Here is a 14860-nt window from a genome sequence, read left to right as displayed (position 1 = left end):
ATACCTGGGCGTGTTTAAGRCCAGGTTGGATATGGCTTTGAGCAACCTGATCTAGTGGGTGTCCCTGCCTATGGCAGGGGGTTGGAACTCARTGGTCYTTAAKKTCCCTTCCAACCCTTAACAGTCTATGATTCTATGACTTGTCTTGGATGTTTTTATTCTGCAGCATCCATCATGTTTTCACCTCTTTGAAGTGAAATTCCCAGTCTTTCTCTTGGTAGATGGACCTYAAGGAAAATAAAGGAAGTAAATAACAATGGATGGCTTTTAAAAAGGTGTATGTTCTCAGGATTTTCCTTTTCCTCATACCTCCCTTCAGCCTCGTGCTGTCTCTGTCAATTCCTTCCATCCTGAAGTAAGCTCCAGTTCCCACAAACTTCAGGTGAACTTTGCTCTGGGGGCAGCAAATCTGCAGTTGAAAAAAGGACATTCCAGGATGGCTGAAGGACCAAAGGCAGGTGCCAGGGGAGAAAGGACCCAGCTGGGTGTTAACCCAGAAGCCCACAGGCCTCCAGGTTGCAGCATGYCTGGAGCACAAGTGCTGTGAGGATCTGGGGTTGTTTAGCCCAGAGAAAAGAAGGCTCAAGGGGAATCTCATCGYTCTCYACAAYYCCCTGAAAGGARGGTGTAGGCAGGTGGGAGTCGGTCTCTTATCGCAGGCAACRGGGAGACAGGATGAGAGGAAACGGMATCAWGTTTCACCAGGGGAGGCTTAGGGTGTGCATTAGGAGGACTTCCTTCAGAGAAAGGCCGATTAGACGTTGAAATGGGCAGCCCAGGGAGGTGGTGGAGTCAYCACCGTCCCACAGGACGTGTCACCTCAGCGCCAGGCTGACGCAGCGGTGTTCGCTCGCAGGTTGGACTCGGCGATCCCGGCGGTCTTTTCCAAGCCGACGGATTGTGTGCCTCCGTGGGTCGCTCCTCCCACCAGAGGGCGCCGGGGCCCCCGCTCGGTCCCGCCTGAGGCGCGGCCGCCATGGCGCGCGGGCAGGGGGCGCTGGCGGGCGGGAGAAGGAACAGGAAACCGGGGGCGGGCCCGGCCGCCCCCCCGCGCCGCCGCTACGCGCGCCGAGCATGCGCAGACGGGSCGGGCGCGGCGCTCCGTAACGGCGGGCGGCTGAGGAGGAGGAGGAGGGGGAGGAAGAGGCGGGGGGGGCGGCGGTAATAGCAGCAGCGCCTGCGCGCCCTGGGGCCGCCGCCGCCTCCGCAGCCTGCGAGAGAGACCGGATCCGCCGCCGCATCCTCCTCCTCCCCCCCCCCCCACCTCTTCCCCCGGCTGCCCGCGGTCGGGACGGCGAGGCAGAAGAGGAAGCGGCGGTCGGAGGTTTGTCCAGAGCGGAGGGGGTTGGGGGGAGAAGGATGGCGGTGGTGGCGGCGCTCCCGCGCTCGCGTCCGACCGCGCCGCGGCCGCCGGGCCCTTTCCCGTTCCCGCGGGGGGAACGACCGCCCCRAGGGGGTCTCGGTCCCGGGGGGGACCGCGGGGGCTCTGCGGCAGCCGCTCCCCCCGCCCGGGCGGGCGCGGCTCCCGCCCGCCCCCTCCCGCCGCGGCTGCTCCCGCCCGGCCGCCGCGGCCCCGCGCCCGCCGGGCACCGCCAGAGGTGGCAGCGGGGGCCGTCTCCGCGCTCTCGGGCAGGGCCGGCTCCTGGGAGACCAAGGAGGAGGAGAGGCCATCGGTATCGTCCCCAAGCCCCGAGTGCGGCGGTGCTGGAGGAACGGGAAGGTGCCCCCTTCCTTCTGGGGGAAGCAGGAAAGAGATTAAGGCAGTGGAGGGACGGGACGGCGCACCTGAGCATCGGGGAAAGGGAGGAAATGTGTTTCTTCGCCCCGAGTCCCGCATCGCCGCGTCCCGCAGGCCGGGAGCGGGCTGTGATGGGCGGGTGGGTGGGCAGCAGGGCTCCCCTTGGGCTGAGCAGGTGGGCATGTCGGAAACATTGGGGTCTGTGTGGCAGCGCTCTGAGGGACGCGGATCGTGGAGTTTTGGAGGAGAACAGCAGTGTAGTGGCATTGCAGTTTCTTGTAGCTGCCCCCACGTCCCTTCTCGTCTAGCAGCGTGCACGTATCCGCTGTGGGTACCTGCAGTGACCAAGGGTGGGCTTCTGTGATTGTACGTGGCTTTGAAGAGCCAAATAATTCTTAGTAAGCTTTTATGGATTAAATAGACATATAGTGTAGCTTTAAAGTTAGCACATCGGCATGCCTAAGATTTTTCCGGCGTTTACCATAATTTCTGCTATGAACGGGATAAATACCTGCTGCTTTTGAAATAACTTTAATTATGGTTTAGAAATGGGTTTGTGCTCTACTTAGCAAGTGCATTTTTAGAGGTTTTATTGCAAAGCCTCAGCTTGGCTTTTCTACATGATGTACATCTACTTTGTCTTCATAGTGGGCCTGAAAAGCCATGTGTTGTTGTGAACTCACCTAGGGTTGTATCTACATTAATTTTGTTCAGATAATGTATTTAAGAGATTATTAAAATGCACACTCAATGTAGTTCAATTTCTGATAAATGTATGTGGTGAAATAGGTAATTTTTARTATTTCATACACTCATATGCATAAATCAAGTAGTCTCACAATCTGAGTATAGGTGTCATACCTCACTCCTTGTTGTTTTTGTGTGTCAAATAGAAAGGGCCCTTTATACTCAAAGGATGTGAGCAGCATTTTTCAGAAACAGAGTAAAGATGAAGAAAAGATGTTGCTGCTTGTTTAATATTTTTAACTACGTTTTAGACAGATGGTTGTTGTTTTTTCTTTGCTGAAGCAGGCTTTTTTGTTTTGGTCATGTGATTATGAAACAGACTAGAATTGGTGCAAATCCTAAAATTTCTCTTTCTTAGTTTAGTGACTGTTATGCTTTGAGAATAAATTTCATATGCATGAATGTGATATCCATTATAACATTTAACCTTTCGGGAATGAACTTGCAATTAATTAAGCTATGTTAATGACTAATTAATTTCTTAATATAGAAATCCTTGAATTTATAGTTAAGCATCATATAGTGAGCATTTAGGAAAATGACACATACTTTTTTTTTTTTTTAACTGGAATTTAAGTTGTTAATTGAAACAAGCTAGCTTCATTAATGTACTAGAGTTCAGAGAAAAAAAAACCCCTTATATATACGGGATACATGGCTGGGTCTTACTGGAGACATCCATGGCCCACTTTTTTTCAAAGGTTTATTTTCCAAAACAGGTCAAGTCTTCCCACAAAACAGAAACGCCCTTGGGGATGGAAACTACCTGTGCTCAGCACAGAAGTCCAGTTGCCAATTGAAGCTGTTGGTTTATCATGTGCTAATTTTCTTTTTGAGCAGGTATTTCCTTTTAGTGTATAACTTCCTTTAGGAGCAGAAAAACTGGAGTGCATTGTGACCAAGCATGTTGTTAGCATGGCGTCTGACACTTTGGGTCTCTAGCTTCTGTGTAGTTTCAGAAAACTCACCTACCTCAAAGCTGTAACTCATCTCCCAAGCATAGTATGTATGGAAAATAGTAGGTTCCAAGTGAATAGTCATTTTCMAGATAACATTGTAAGACTAAATCTGTTCTTCTTTTTAATGAAATTTYACATTGTTGCCTTATTAGAATCTCCTTGATGTCCTCAGTTTTCTGGACTGCAGTGCTATCAAAGACACCTTTGATGGCTTTAGAGGAGAGGAAAACTTCCAAGTCTGGAGCTGCTTCATCAATTACCTATTTCTTTCTCACTGCCAAGGATGTAAATCTGATACATTACTCACGARTGTAGAGCTTCCAACTCCTTTTTTCTTTCTCTCTTTCCTATCTTTGAGATCTATTGGCTAGGTGTGTCGATTTACATAATTGATTCTAATCACTTCTACTTCTCACATTCCCCCTTGCTATTAGCTGGTGTAATAATTTTGAAACCCCTTGATTTGTAACTCAGAATATCCCTATAGTAACCAGGTATTAAAGTGCCTGAGCTRGGTACTGCATTGCTATCTGGGAGGATTGCTATCTCCACAAACACCAAGGCTTGTGTAGTTTGGCTTACGGTTGTTCAGGTATAAATTCTGACCTTTTATTATGTTTAAAATAGTGAATGATTCACTTCTTTAGACATGTTTTTACTTGTGATTTGTATGAAGCTGCCCTTGGATGGAAATAGGAATTTGATTGAAAGTGCACAAAATTAGTATTTAAAGTGCTTTTTTAAAAAATTAGTTAGAACCAGATTAAATAAATTGAATGTCCAGGAGTATAAGTTTTGGTTGTTGGGTTTTTAAATTTTTTCTTGCAGGCATATGGAAGATGAAGTATGTTTTTGAAAGTGTGAATTCTAGTTAGTGAAGTTAGAATTCAAGGGGTCTTCAGATGGCTGAAGATGCAGAYGGGAACCTGTGACACTTTCATAGATCTTTTACATTTTTTCCAGCAGTTGATGGGAAGTTGGGCATCTGATCTGACTTTTAGAGGACTTTTCAGTGTATCAAAATCTCAAAAAAAGCCCTAAAACAAAAGATGCCTATATATATTTTGCCCCTCTTATGATTTGAGGGGAAAATTATTTTTTTAATAAGTCCAGTTGAAGGATGTTGTATCTATATATCTAATATCTTTCCCTACCAAATTGGCAATGGTCAATATATCTATTCCATGTTACACATTGAAGTATAAGAGCTAGCACCGTCATGTATGTAATGCAGTATATATATCTCTGTTTATCAATCTTTGTCTGACCTCAGAAAATAAACAGTTTCAAGGAAGGCAATTAATAGCCTATCCCATAACTCATTAACATTTGATGACTAATTTTTTGAATGGTCTCATTCAGATTTGAAGTACATGAACAAGTGTTAACAAGCCACCTCATTAAAATACTTAAGCGAAAGGGAATAATTACTTAAAAACAAACCCTCTTATCAACGTGTTACTTAACATTTCTCTCCAGCTTGATAGGGAGGTACTTTGTATCACCCGCTGATTACTTGGTTTCATTTGCAATGCAGCATCCTGTGGCCTTCTAGCAGCTACCTGCCAGTCCTGTTCTGGATAGCTGGCTTCCAAGAAATTACCCAGAACAAAATGGTCACTCTGGTGACATCGTTRAAGGGGAAAGTCTCATTCCTACAACTGGTATTCAGGGATTATTTTTATTGTATCGGGATWTCAGTTTAGGATATGAAGCCAACTTCAGCCATAAATCTTTTCATCCATAARTTTGAAATATCCACAGCTGCATAGTTATTGAAGCTACAGCAGACAGTAGGGCATCTGTAGACATTYTCTCAAGTCCATAGCTTTTGATTTATCTCAGATCCAAGAACTGTACACCAACCAGGCACAGTGCAGTGAGAGAGATGTTGGATGGGGACTGGGAAATGCTAAGCCTCTTGCATTTCTCCTTTGGAAGTACATGGCTTTGGGCAAGCTGCTTCTTATTTCAATGCCTCAGTTTTTCAGCCTCTAAARTGAGGAGAGTACCTCCTTTAAAATTGTCTTGAATTCTCCAGAGATGTGAGRCAGGTAGGTAATCTTGGATGATTTTCCAGGCACTAAATGATTTTCCTACCACTTATCCTAATGTTTTGAACAGATTCACTTCTCTTGGGCAAATGACAATATAAATTATGGCAATTTTGGACCAGAAATCCATAGATCGTTGACTATGTACTTCCATTATGGAATATATATACATTTTTATATATGTATTTTTGTTACAAGGGAATGGGATGTGACTCCTGACTTTGTGACAAATATGAAACKTTGTTCTTTAGCAAATGGTTATTGTTGGCAGCAAAGCACAGTATGGATGTGGAAAGCAGAAATCGTGTACATTGCATGTTCCTACTGTGTGCAGTTCCCTGGAATATACAACAGATGGTTTCCTGTAAACCAAGGACTCCAGCTTTGTAAATGTACAGTTCAGAGGTGATCCACATCACATAAATGTTCTGCAACAGRACTCCTGTCATCTCCTCAATCTTTTCTGCTACTGAGGGTCGTACTCAAATGTTCCAGTTATTTATAGTAATTAATTTCACAGTTTCAACTTGGCTTCTGCTGAACAGGTCTGCTTTTTCAGTTATTGACTGTCAGGCGCACGCTGCCAAAAATGTTTTTAATCTTACTAGCAGGTGTATATCAATTTCTCTACGCCATCCTTGACTGGTTTTGGTACCTAATGACTGAATGAATGCATAATAATTTGCTTCTTTTTTTCCTGTTTCTGAATAAATATTTATATTCTTTACAGTTACATCAGAAAAGGAAGTTATGGTATCAATGAGTTCTTTTGCTAAAGTTTAGTATTACTGATGCTCTGCCCAAACAGAGCTTAATCCACCAGCTTGTATTGTTCTTGAAACTTTACTCCTAAGCCAGGAAAAACAATGCTGCAGAGAGACTCGGGATACCAGCAAAACCACAAGCTATTTATTTCCGTGGGCCTAGCACACTTAGGAAGTCTGTGCGCCTCTGTTGCTGTTTAAAGTTCAGTGCAAAACCTGTCAGTGGGTTGGATTGCATGGTGAGCTGTTCTCAGAGTACTGGGAGAGCGGGCAATAGTGCAGAGATGGGATGCACACTGACTTGGTGGAAAGAAGCTGTGACCTGAAGGAGGTCATTGCTTTAGATGGAGCAGCATCTCTATATCCTCAATATATTTATGGTTTAGTGACTTCAGAGGTGACCTGAAACTTAAAGGTCTTCAGTCAAGACTTGTGCCAGTGTCTTATTGTAGCACACGGTGGTATCTACTCCTTCCCCCAAATATTAGCACCTTTTCTTTTTGCACTGTTTTCCAGTTTAACGACCAGAGAAAACTAAGTGTTTGAGATTCCTGTTTGTGTATATTTATCACTGAAAAAGAAAAAAGATCAGGGACACTAAATTAGTAGTAATTAARGTGGCATTAATTTAACATATCTGTTTCAAGTGAGTGAATGTTGAAAGACAGCTGTTTCTGAAGTATATTACAGGGCTGTGTTGAAATAATAGATCTTTGATGTGGCTGGCAGGTATTTCTACAGCCTTTGTCTCACACTAAATCTTGGGTGAAGTGACATTCCTTAAATTCCACACAAAAATACAAGTTGTTTCTGCATTCTCTGTTCATCATGACCAGTAGTGATAATGATATCTTAGACATAAGACAAACATGTCCTGGTTATTCCTCAGTTTTGGAATGCAGAGGAACTGTGCAAGATTAAATAAATCTGGAAGCATTTGATAGCTGTAGTACTCTGGTGCCCATTATGATGGTAATTTTACTGTCACAACTATCCCATGCTTAATTAGGTTTTTGTGTTCACTTGGAAGATGAAATAAAACCTGACCCCATTTTTCAGAGGAGGAGAAATGTCCAAACAAGAAAATAGAYTTTGGTAGCCACTGTAGGTGTTTTGAGCCCTGCTATTCCAGCAGGGAATCCCTTTGCTCCTATTATTTCCTTATTTTACTTTTCTCCTGTGTGCAGCAGTGAAGCTTACCTGGCTGTATGGAAATTACTTGGAAGGAAAAAAACCAGAATGTGAAATATTAATAGGTRAAGCCCTTCTGCATGGAGCAGATGAATTAAATAAGCATTAGAAATATAAAGGTTTAGGGTTTTTTAATTTGTGAGGTTTTATAATTCTTAGCACTAGTTCTGCTTGATCTTTACTAGAATACCAGTGGTAAAATGAACAGGTTGATGATGATGTTGAAAGTTTAGTTGGAAAATAATGGAATGTTGAAGATACTGCATTTATATTTTTAGTTGCCTGGTATTGATAAGCTTTTAGTAGATAAAAAAATACAGAAGCAGAAAAAAATCACTGTTTAATATAGGAATGGAAACAAAGGTGGCTATCTTATCAATGGTTTAATGAAATTCACAGGTAYATTCAGTGGGAAATCTGGATAATTCTTTGAGGAAGAATAGTCTTACTGAATGTTGTTTAAACTCTGCAGCCTTAGGAGCTTTGTTGACAAAATAAATTATTTTAATTTGTGAGTCTAAGTCATATGAGAATTAATGTACAGACTCCTCTGCTTTTCATTTCTCTTTGATACCTTTGTTGTTTAATTTTCTTTTTTAGAAGGGTTTTCTTGCAAGTAATGAAGTACTGATTTAGAAATGTTTATTAGACAATTACCTCTAAGGGGTAACTATAAAAGGTTTTTCAAAATGTGCTAATGTGTAAATCAATTCTATTTTCCTGCTTTCAGTCAATCAAGTGCAGCCACTGATCACGAGATGTTACCACGAAATCTACCTCAGACTTCACTTTTGCTCATTCATTTGCTGCGTCATAGATTTCAACGGGAGCTCTGCAGACACTCTTGAAAGTCTCTGAACAGATTGGGACATCAAGTCAAAGCATGATGACCTAATAGGAGGTCAAAGTCTCAAACATTGATTCAGCAGTTCAAGATAACACTGCCCTTTTTATCAGTATCACTTCTGAAGGCTACAGACCTCCCGCAGTTTCTTTCGTGGCTACTTCAGAAACACTCAACTGACCTTTCTTTGGTGAAGAGATCTTGACTTTTCTCTCTGGTCCTGGAAATATTAATGGAATACAGTCATGTCTACCCAGGACGAGAGGCAGATAAAYACAGAGTATGCTGTATCCTTGCTGGAGCAGTTAAAATTCTTTTATGAACAGCAGTTGCTAACTGACATAGTGTTGATTGTGGAGGGCACTGAATTTCCCTGCCACAAGATGGTTCTTGCAACATGCAGCTCATATTTCAGGTAAGTATTCAAATGCTACRAAATCTGTGGTACCTGGTTTTGAGTGTAATAGTCATTGATCAACAATGTGTTGTAGAGACTTAAAGATCAATGAAGTAAGTGAGAAACCTAAATATCCTTCTCAATACCAAAAGAGTAAAATAAAATTTCCAACATCCTGTGACTTACACTAGATAGTTATGATAGTTCCTACAATAAATGTGAGGGAAAGAAATCACACTTGTGATKGCTCATTTTCTTTAGGGAGTTAATKTAGTCTGAATAATTAGTAAATTTCTTATTCTTCACACTTAATCTTTAAAATACTTAATCTGTTTTTATTTCCCAAGGTAGGATAACAAGGGATTATTGAGACTTGGCTGCGGGGATTCCATTGTCATGTTTAACTRTAATTTCTTAATAGAAGCATCTGCTAAAAGTAGGGATTGCTATGCAAGTTCATGGCTTTCTTTTCTGAATCATCTGATTTTCTCTGCTCAGCAAAGCCAGAAACTCTTCCCTTGCTTGAGTGTTGCAGCCATGCGAGAGGAGTTTTTCTGAGTGTGGTTTGGGTTATTTTTTTTGTTTCATGTCACCCCCGCCCAGATACAATTGAAACTTTTAGTTCTGTAGCTCTTGTTTTCTAAATGTCTTAGTTTTGGTCTTGAAACATTTTTGTTAATAAGATACATTAAATACTACTACTTTTTGTAAATATGTTCATCACCTGGGTGCTGAGGCACCATGAATTTTCTGCAGAGATTAATCATTTTTTGTTGGCAACACAGTATAATTAMTCTGCCTGTCTGGAAGGAATTTTGAAGCCTGAGACTAATATTGGTGACATCCACACACGTTTTACCTTCCTGATGCATTGTGGARGGATTATAAGTTTTCTTTCCTGTTTAATCACAGGAAGGTTTGCAAATTTACTTTTCCTGAGATAGGCTTAGTATATAACACAYATCTAAGATGTTCTCTGTATTTCGTCTCCTTTCTTGTGTAAAAAACTGTTCAAGGATTAACTTATTACTTTCACAGAAATTTTTGTCACTGCTGGGTTTTGTGTTTATTTTTTTCATCTCAGATGAATCTGATCCAATTTTTATCAACAAGTATTGTGTGATCACTAGATAATAATTATTRCCATTGGCCTTGTGCAGATGACATAGTTCTAACAGTTTGTAAAATAACAGCCATTGGAAATGTAGCCAGATTTAATGTGGGTGGTTAATCATAAGGTTGGAAAGCTGTCATGAGTCCACGCAGTGTGCTGCATCAGAATGTGCAGTCAAATCTCTTATTCATATGTGTTTGTTTATTATTTATGGAATGAGGTTTTGGCACTGGTTAAAAGAATATCAAACTTGTGGTTTTGTCATGTTCTGTTTTTCTTYTCTACTTTGGTTTACAAAAAGATGCTCCGCTTCCTAAATTTAGCTTTATTATGAAAAATTGATGCCCYTGAAAGAGGGGCAAGAAAAGCAAAGCATCTTTTGGTGTGATCCAGCCATTGCATGTGAATGCAGCCAGCTTACCGTCCATCTTTGTGTCTGAGCCATGTGCAGCCCTGCTCCAGCACAGGCTGCTCAAAGCGCAGAGCCAGTACCCAAGAGCTCCGTCTYCCTCTCCTTTCTCTGTACCCTCTTGTTTACATTTAAATAGCTGCACAGCAAGCTGATACTSAGTCAGTGATCCCTCCTAAAATGTAAGTTGCCCTGAGCTAAGGAGCTTAGAAGAAGACAGAGAAATGGGGGTGGGATACTGTCTTTTTATCAGATGCTTTCTGGAATGGCTTTGCCTAGGGGGTGTATCTTCATGACCCCTTCACTTCTGCAGCCGAAGGCAGGACTGAAAGGTGCACCCACTGGCCCTTATAACTTCTTCATGCCTGGTTTCCTAAAAAAAACCAAAACCAAMCAAATAAATATAAAGAGGCTCAAGCTGAATTTTTAACACAACCATAAATACCAAACCGGAATCCATATAAAGCTCTTGAAACCAATGTCTCCTATTTTAAAGAAAACTGGCACGTATGTGGTTTATAATACCAGATTCCAGTAATTGTAACTATGTTACAGTTAAAATACCAGAATGGGCCATAGGTGTGTAAAGCATTARGAAAACAATAACCATTTTTAAAATTGCCTTTCTAGTCTTTTTCAGGAAGATGTAATGGAACTGCTTGCTTTTTTTTTTCCAGACTAGGAAAGTCTGCTTGCTTTTTTTTCCAGCTAGGTTTTTCTGTTCTTGATTTTTGTCTGCAAATTTGAAGTTTACTGCATGTTACGATAAATGGTATATAAGATATAATTCATAGACTGCTAGTCCTTGCTCCATTTCTTCTCCCAGAGGAGCATYCTTTTTGATATGACTTAGCTCAGTCCATTACATAAATCTGCTTCTTTTGTTTTAGAATCCAAAATCTAGCTGTGTATGTTTCAATAGTATTTTCTGGTGGGTGTTTCTTCCCTCTTATCGGTCATAGAAAAAGATTTAAATTGCATCATTAAAACTCCAAAATARTTAGAACTCTCTGCTGATTACCACAGAAGAGTTTGCGTGAATATGTTTCTACAGAAGGCACTGATGGTACTTGAACGTTCTGTTCAAATGTTTTATCTTAAACAGTAGATGTTAGCCTAAGGTARATACCAAACACCTGTAAACAGGCCAGCAAAAGGACTGTTCACCTTTAGGAGTGTAAGGCTTACAGGTAACTATTTAAGATTACTCTACTCTCTGCTGATCCTTGTCTTAATGTGTGTTTCTCCTCAGAGCAATGTTCATGAGCGGGCTGAGCGAGAGCAAACAAACACACGTACATCTGAGGAATGTGGATGCAGCCACTCTGCAGATCATCATCACTTATGCATACACGGGTAACTTGGCAATAAGTGACAGCACAGTAGAGCAGCTCTATGAAACTGCCTGCTTCTTACAGGTAGGAATGTTTGGAGGATGAAATAACAGCTTCTAGTCTCTGAACCATTTTATTATTTATCTTGATTAAAAAATCTTTCCTTTTTGGTAATTTCAAAATACTCTTGTCCCATTTTCTCAGTATAGACAGCAGTTGCATGCCAAATTTGCTTCATGTAGCCATCCCTCCTTGCATTACAGTCCCTTTGGAGGGTTGGAAGTAAACCAGTGCAATTCTAACATTTAGAAGATCACTTTTGGCAGCAGACMTAATCATGTTGTGTACTTGATCCGTATGAAGCAGTTGAGTGAGTCACTACTGTATTTTTGTGTATGCATAGTATTTCAGGCCTGAACTGTGTTGTTCAACACCAGATGCAGGTACTTTTATGTGCTGTTGCTACATGACAGTATAGATTGTGTGTGTAATACTTCGTGTGTTTCTTCTTTGSATTGCAGGTAGATGATGTGTTACAACGATGTAGAGAATACTTAATCAAAAAGATCAATGCAGAAAATTGTGTGCGTCTATTAAGTTTTGCTGATCTCTTCAGCTGTGAAGAGTTAAAACAGAGTGCTAAAAGAATGGTGGAGCACAAGTTCACAGCTGTGTACCACCAGGAGGCTTTCATGCAACTGTCACATGATCTACTGATAGATATTTTAAGCAGTGACAATTTGAACGTGGAAAAGGAGGAGACAGTGCGTGAGGCTGCTATGTTATGGCTGGAGTACAACACGGAATCACGCTCGCAGTATTTGTCCTCTGTTCTTAGCCAAATCCGAATYGATGCACTTTCAGAAGTAACACAGAGAGCCTGGTTTCAAGGCTTGCCACCTAATGATAAATCAGTGGTGGTGCAAGGACTGTACAAATCGATGCCCAAATTTTTCAAGCCGAGACTTGGCATGACAAAAGAGGAGATGATGATATTCATTGAAGCTGCTGCTGAAAACCCTGGTAGTCTTTACTCTTCTGTCTGTTACAGCCCRCAGGCAGAGAAAGTTTACAAACTCTGCAACCCTCCCGCTGACTTGCATAAGGTTGGGACGCTTGTAACTCCTGATAATGACATCTATATAGCAGGTGGGCAAGTTCCTCTGAAGAACACAAAAACCAATCACAGTAAAAGCAGCAAACTMCAGGCCGCCTTCAGAACTGTGAATTGCTTTTACTGGTTTGATGCGCAGCAGAACACTTGGTTCCCAAAGACGCCGATGCTGTTTGTTCGCATCAAGCCRTCCCTGGTGTGCTGTGAAGGATACATCTATGCAATTGGGGGAGACAGCGTCGGCGGGGAGCTCAACAGGAGGACTGTGGAGCGGTACGATACCGAGAAGGACGAGTGGACCATGGTCAGCCCCCTGCCTTGYGCGTGGCAATGGAGCACGGCAGTGGCAGTTCACAACTGCATCTACGTCATGGCACACAACTTGATGTACTGCTACTTCCCCAGGTCCGACGCCTGGGTGGAGATGGCTATGCGACAAACAAGCAGATGTTTCGCTTCAGCTGCTGCTTTYGGCGATAAGATATTCTATATCGGAGGACTGCACATTGCCAGCAATTCTGGTATAAGGCTCCCCAGCAGTACTGTGGATGGGTCTTCGGTAACAGTGGAGATCTACGACGTGAATAAAAACGAATGGAGGATGGCAGCCAGTATCCCTGCCAAGCGCTATTCCGACCCGTGCGTCAGGGCCGTCGTCATCTCCAATTCCTTATGTGTCTTTATACGGGAGACCCATATGAACGAGAGAGCCAAGTATGCTACCTATCAGTATGACCTGGAACTCGACCGCTGGTTCCTGAGGCAGCACATATCAGAACGTGTGCTGTGGGACTTGGGGAAAGACTTCCGGTGCACTGTAGGAAAGCTGTATCCATCTTGCCTTGAAGAGTCCCCGTGGAAACCTCCAACGTATCTCTTCTCACCAGACGGAGCTGATGAATTTCAGCTGGATGGGGAGATGGTTACTTTACCACCTGTATAGCTCCCARATTAGACTGCACAACCGTGCTCATTTATAAAATAATAAAAGGAATAAATGGCTGTGAAAGAACAGGTCTGGGAACAGAAATCTCAGAGCTGTCTTTCGTGAGTTGTATTTTTATGCCCTACCTAACACTTGCCGCCATTCAGTATGAATTAGTGAAATGAGCAGATATGCTTCCATAATCTCAAATACTATTATCTGATAATTGAGAAAAATATATGTATATCATAAGCTTAAGCATCTGACTTGTCTAAAGAATAAATTCTAGTTCTATAAAGTCTCGGTTCAGGAAAATTAGCTTCAGAAAAAAAGTAGTTATKGTTTCTAGGATGATGTCACAACTCTTTTGAAAGTATCTTCCAGTTATATTTGAACTACTTCTGGATATTCTACTTAAGTGCTAGTTATATAATTGTCAGTGTGGCCTAATTAAAGGACTGTGCTGCACTTACTAAATACTAATATCTATGTTGGTATAGTAATGCCATTAAAAGAAAAAGAAACAAATCCCATGGATCTACCTGTGGTAGGAAGGGTAGATCTTCCATTGTATGGTAACATGCTGGGTAAAATGACTGCAGGTTCAGTCAAGCTGTATGATGAGGTGCATGTATTCTATTTTCACTAACTTATACCTGTCTATTTAGAATACAGGTCTTCCAAGCAGCTGGTAGATTACCAGGTGTGGACTTAAGTTGCTGGGCTTGCAATAGGAATTGCCAGCCCTCATAGTGCGGGTCTGTGTGGGGCTTTAATCAGTAAATGCCTCCACRTTATGTATTACAGTAACATTGGCTCATGTATATTACTTCCTGCTGCTGATGTATTTTTCCATTGTAAAACAAAAGTTTTAGTGTGGATTAACCAGGTCTTTATTTTCTGTTAATTTAATAACAAGCATTACTGTAGTGTGATTGTGTATAGTTATCCCTTAGCTGTCAGGTTTTTTACTTTGGGGGGGAAGCAAACTTCAGGAATATCCTGTGCTGTGTGTGCAGGAGAGCAGATGCCTAGTGCTGCTCTGGCATTAATTCCAGGAACCACTAGCAGTAGCGGGGTGCCGCCAATGTAACATGAACACAGGTGCTTCATGACAAACCTTACTAGCATGTTCAGCTGCATCATGTTCTGGCACTGTATTTTGAATGACATTAATTTATTAAAAAAGACTGAATCCAACTGCCTGAGTATGCTTTTTGGTTGAAATAAATAGAGCTATGCCACCCTCCCACCACATGCACACTTGTAG

The 14860-nt window shown here is 42.0% G+C and overlaps 2 protein-coding genes across 3 annotated transcripts; one reads left to right on the top strand and one right to left on the bottom strand.

The window, feature by feature from the left end:
- Positions 1-820: 820 nt before the first annotated feature.
- On the bottom strand, positions 821-1921 carry LOC130574492 (basic salivary proline-rich protein 2-like). The gene has a single exon (XM_057367739.1). The coding sequence runs from the start codon at positions 1919-1921 to the stop codon at positions 821-823; it is 1101 nt and encodes a 366-aa protein (XP_057223722.1).
- Positions 1097-14817, top strand: KBTBD2 (kelch repeat and BTB domain containing 2). 2 transcript variants are annotated; one of them, XM_057367707.1, is made up of 4 exons: positions 1097-1324; positions 8184-8712; positions 11470-11635; positions 12073-14817. In XM_057367707.1, the coding sequence occupies exons 2-4, from the start codon at positions 8543-8545 to the stop codon at positions 13606-13608; spliced, it is 1872 nt and encodes a 623-aa protein (XP_057223690.1). In that variant the 5' UTR covers positions 1097-1324; positions 8184-8542; the 3' UTR covers positions 13609-14817. The 2 variants fall into 2 exon arrangements, with proteins under 2 accessions (XP_057223690.1, XP_057223691.1); XM_057367708.1 differs by lacking the exon at positions 1097-1324 and adding an exon at positions 3053-7518.
- Positions 14818-14860: the final 43 nt, after the last annotated feature.

Source organism: Malurus melanocephalus, unplaced genomic scaffold (genome assembly GCF_030028575.1).
Source record: "Malurus melanocephalus ecotype Western Australia unplaced genomic scaffold, MMel_1.1 scaffold_83, whole genome shotgun sequence".
NCBI lineage: Eukaryota > Metazoa > Chordata > Aves > Passeriformes > Maluridae > Malurus > Malurus melanocephalus.
Note: the sequence above shows the minus strand (reverse complement) of the source record. Positions and strands in the feature narration are given on the sequence as shown.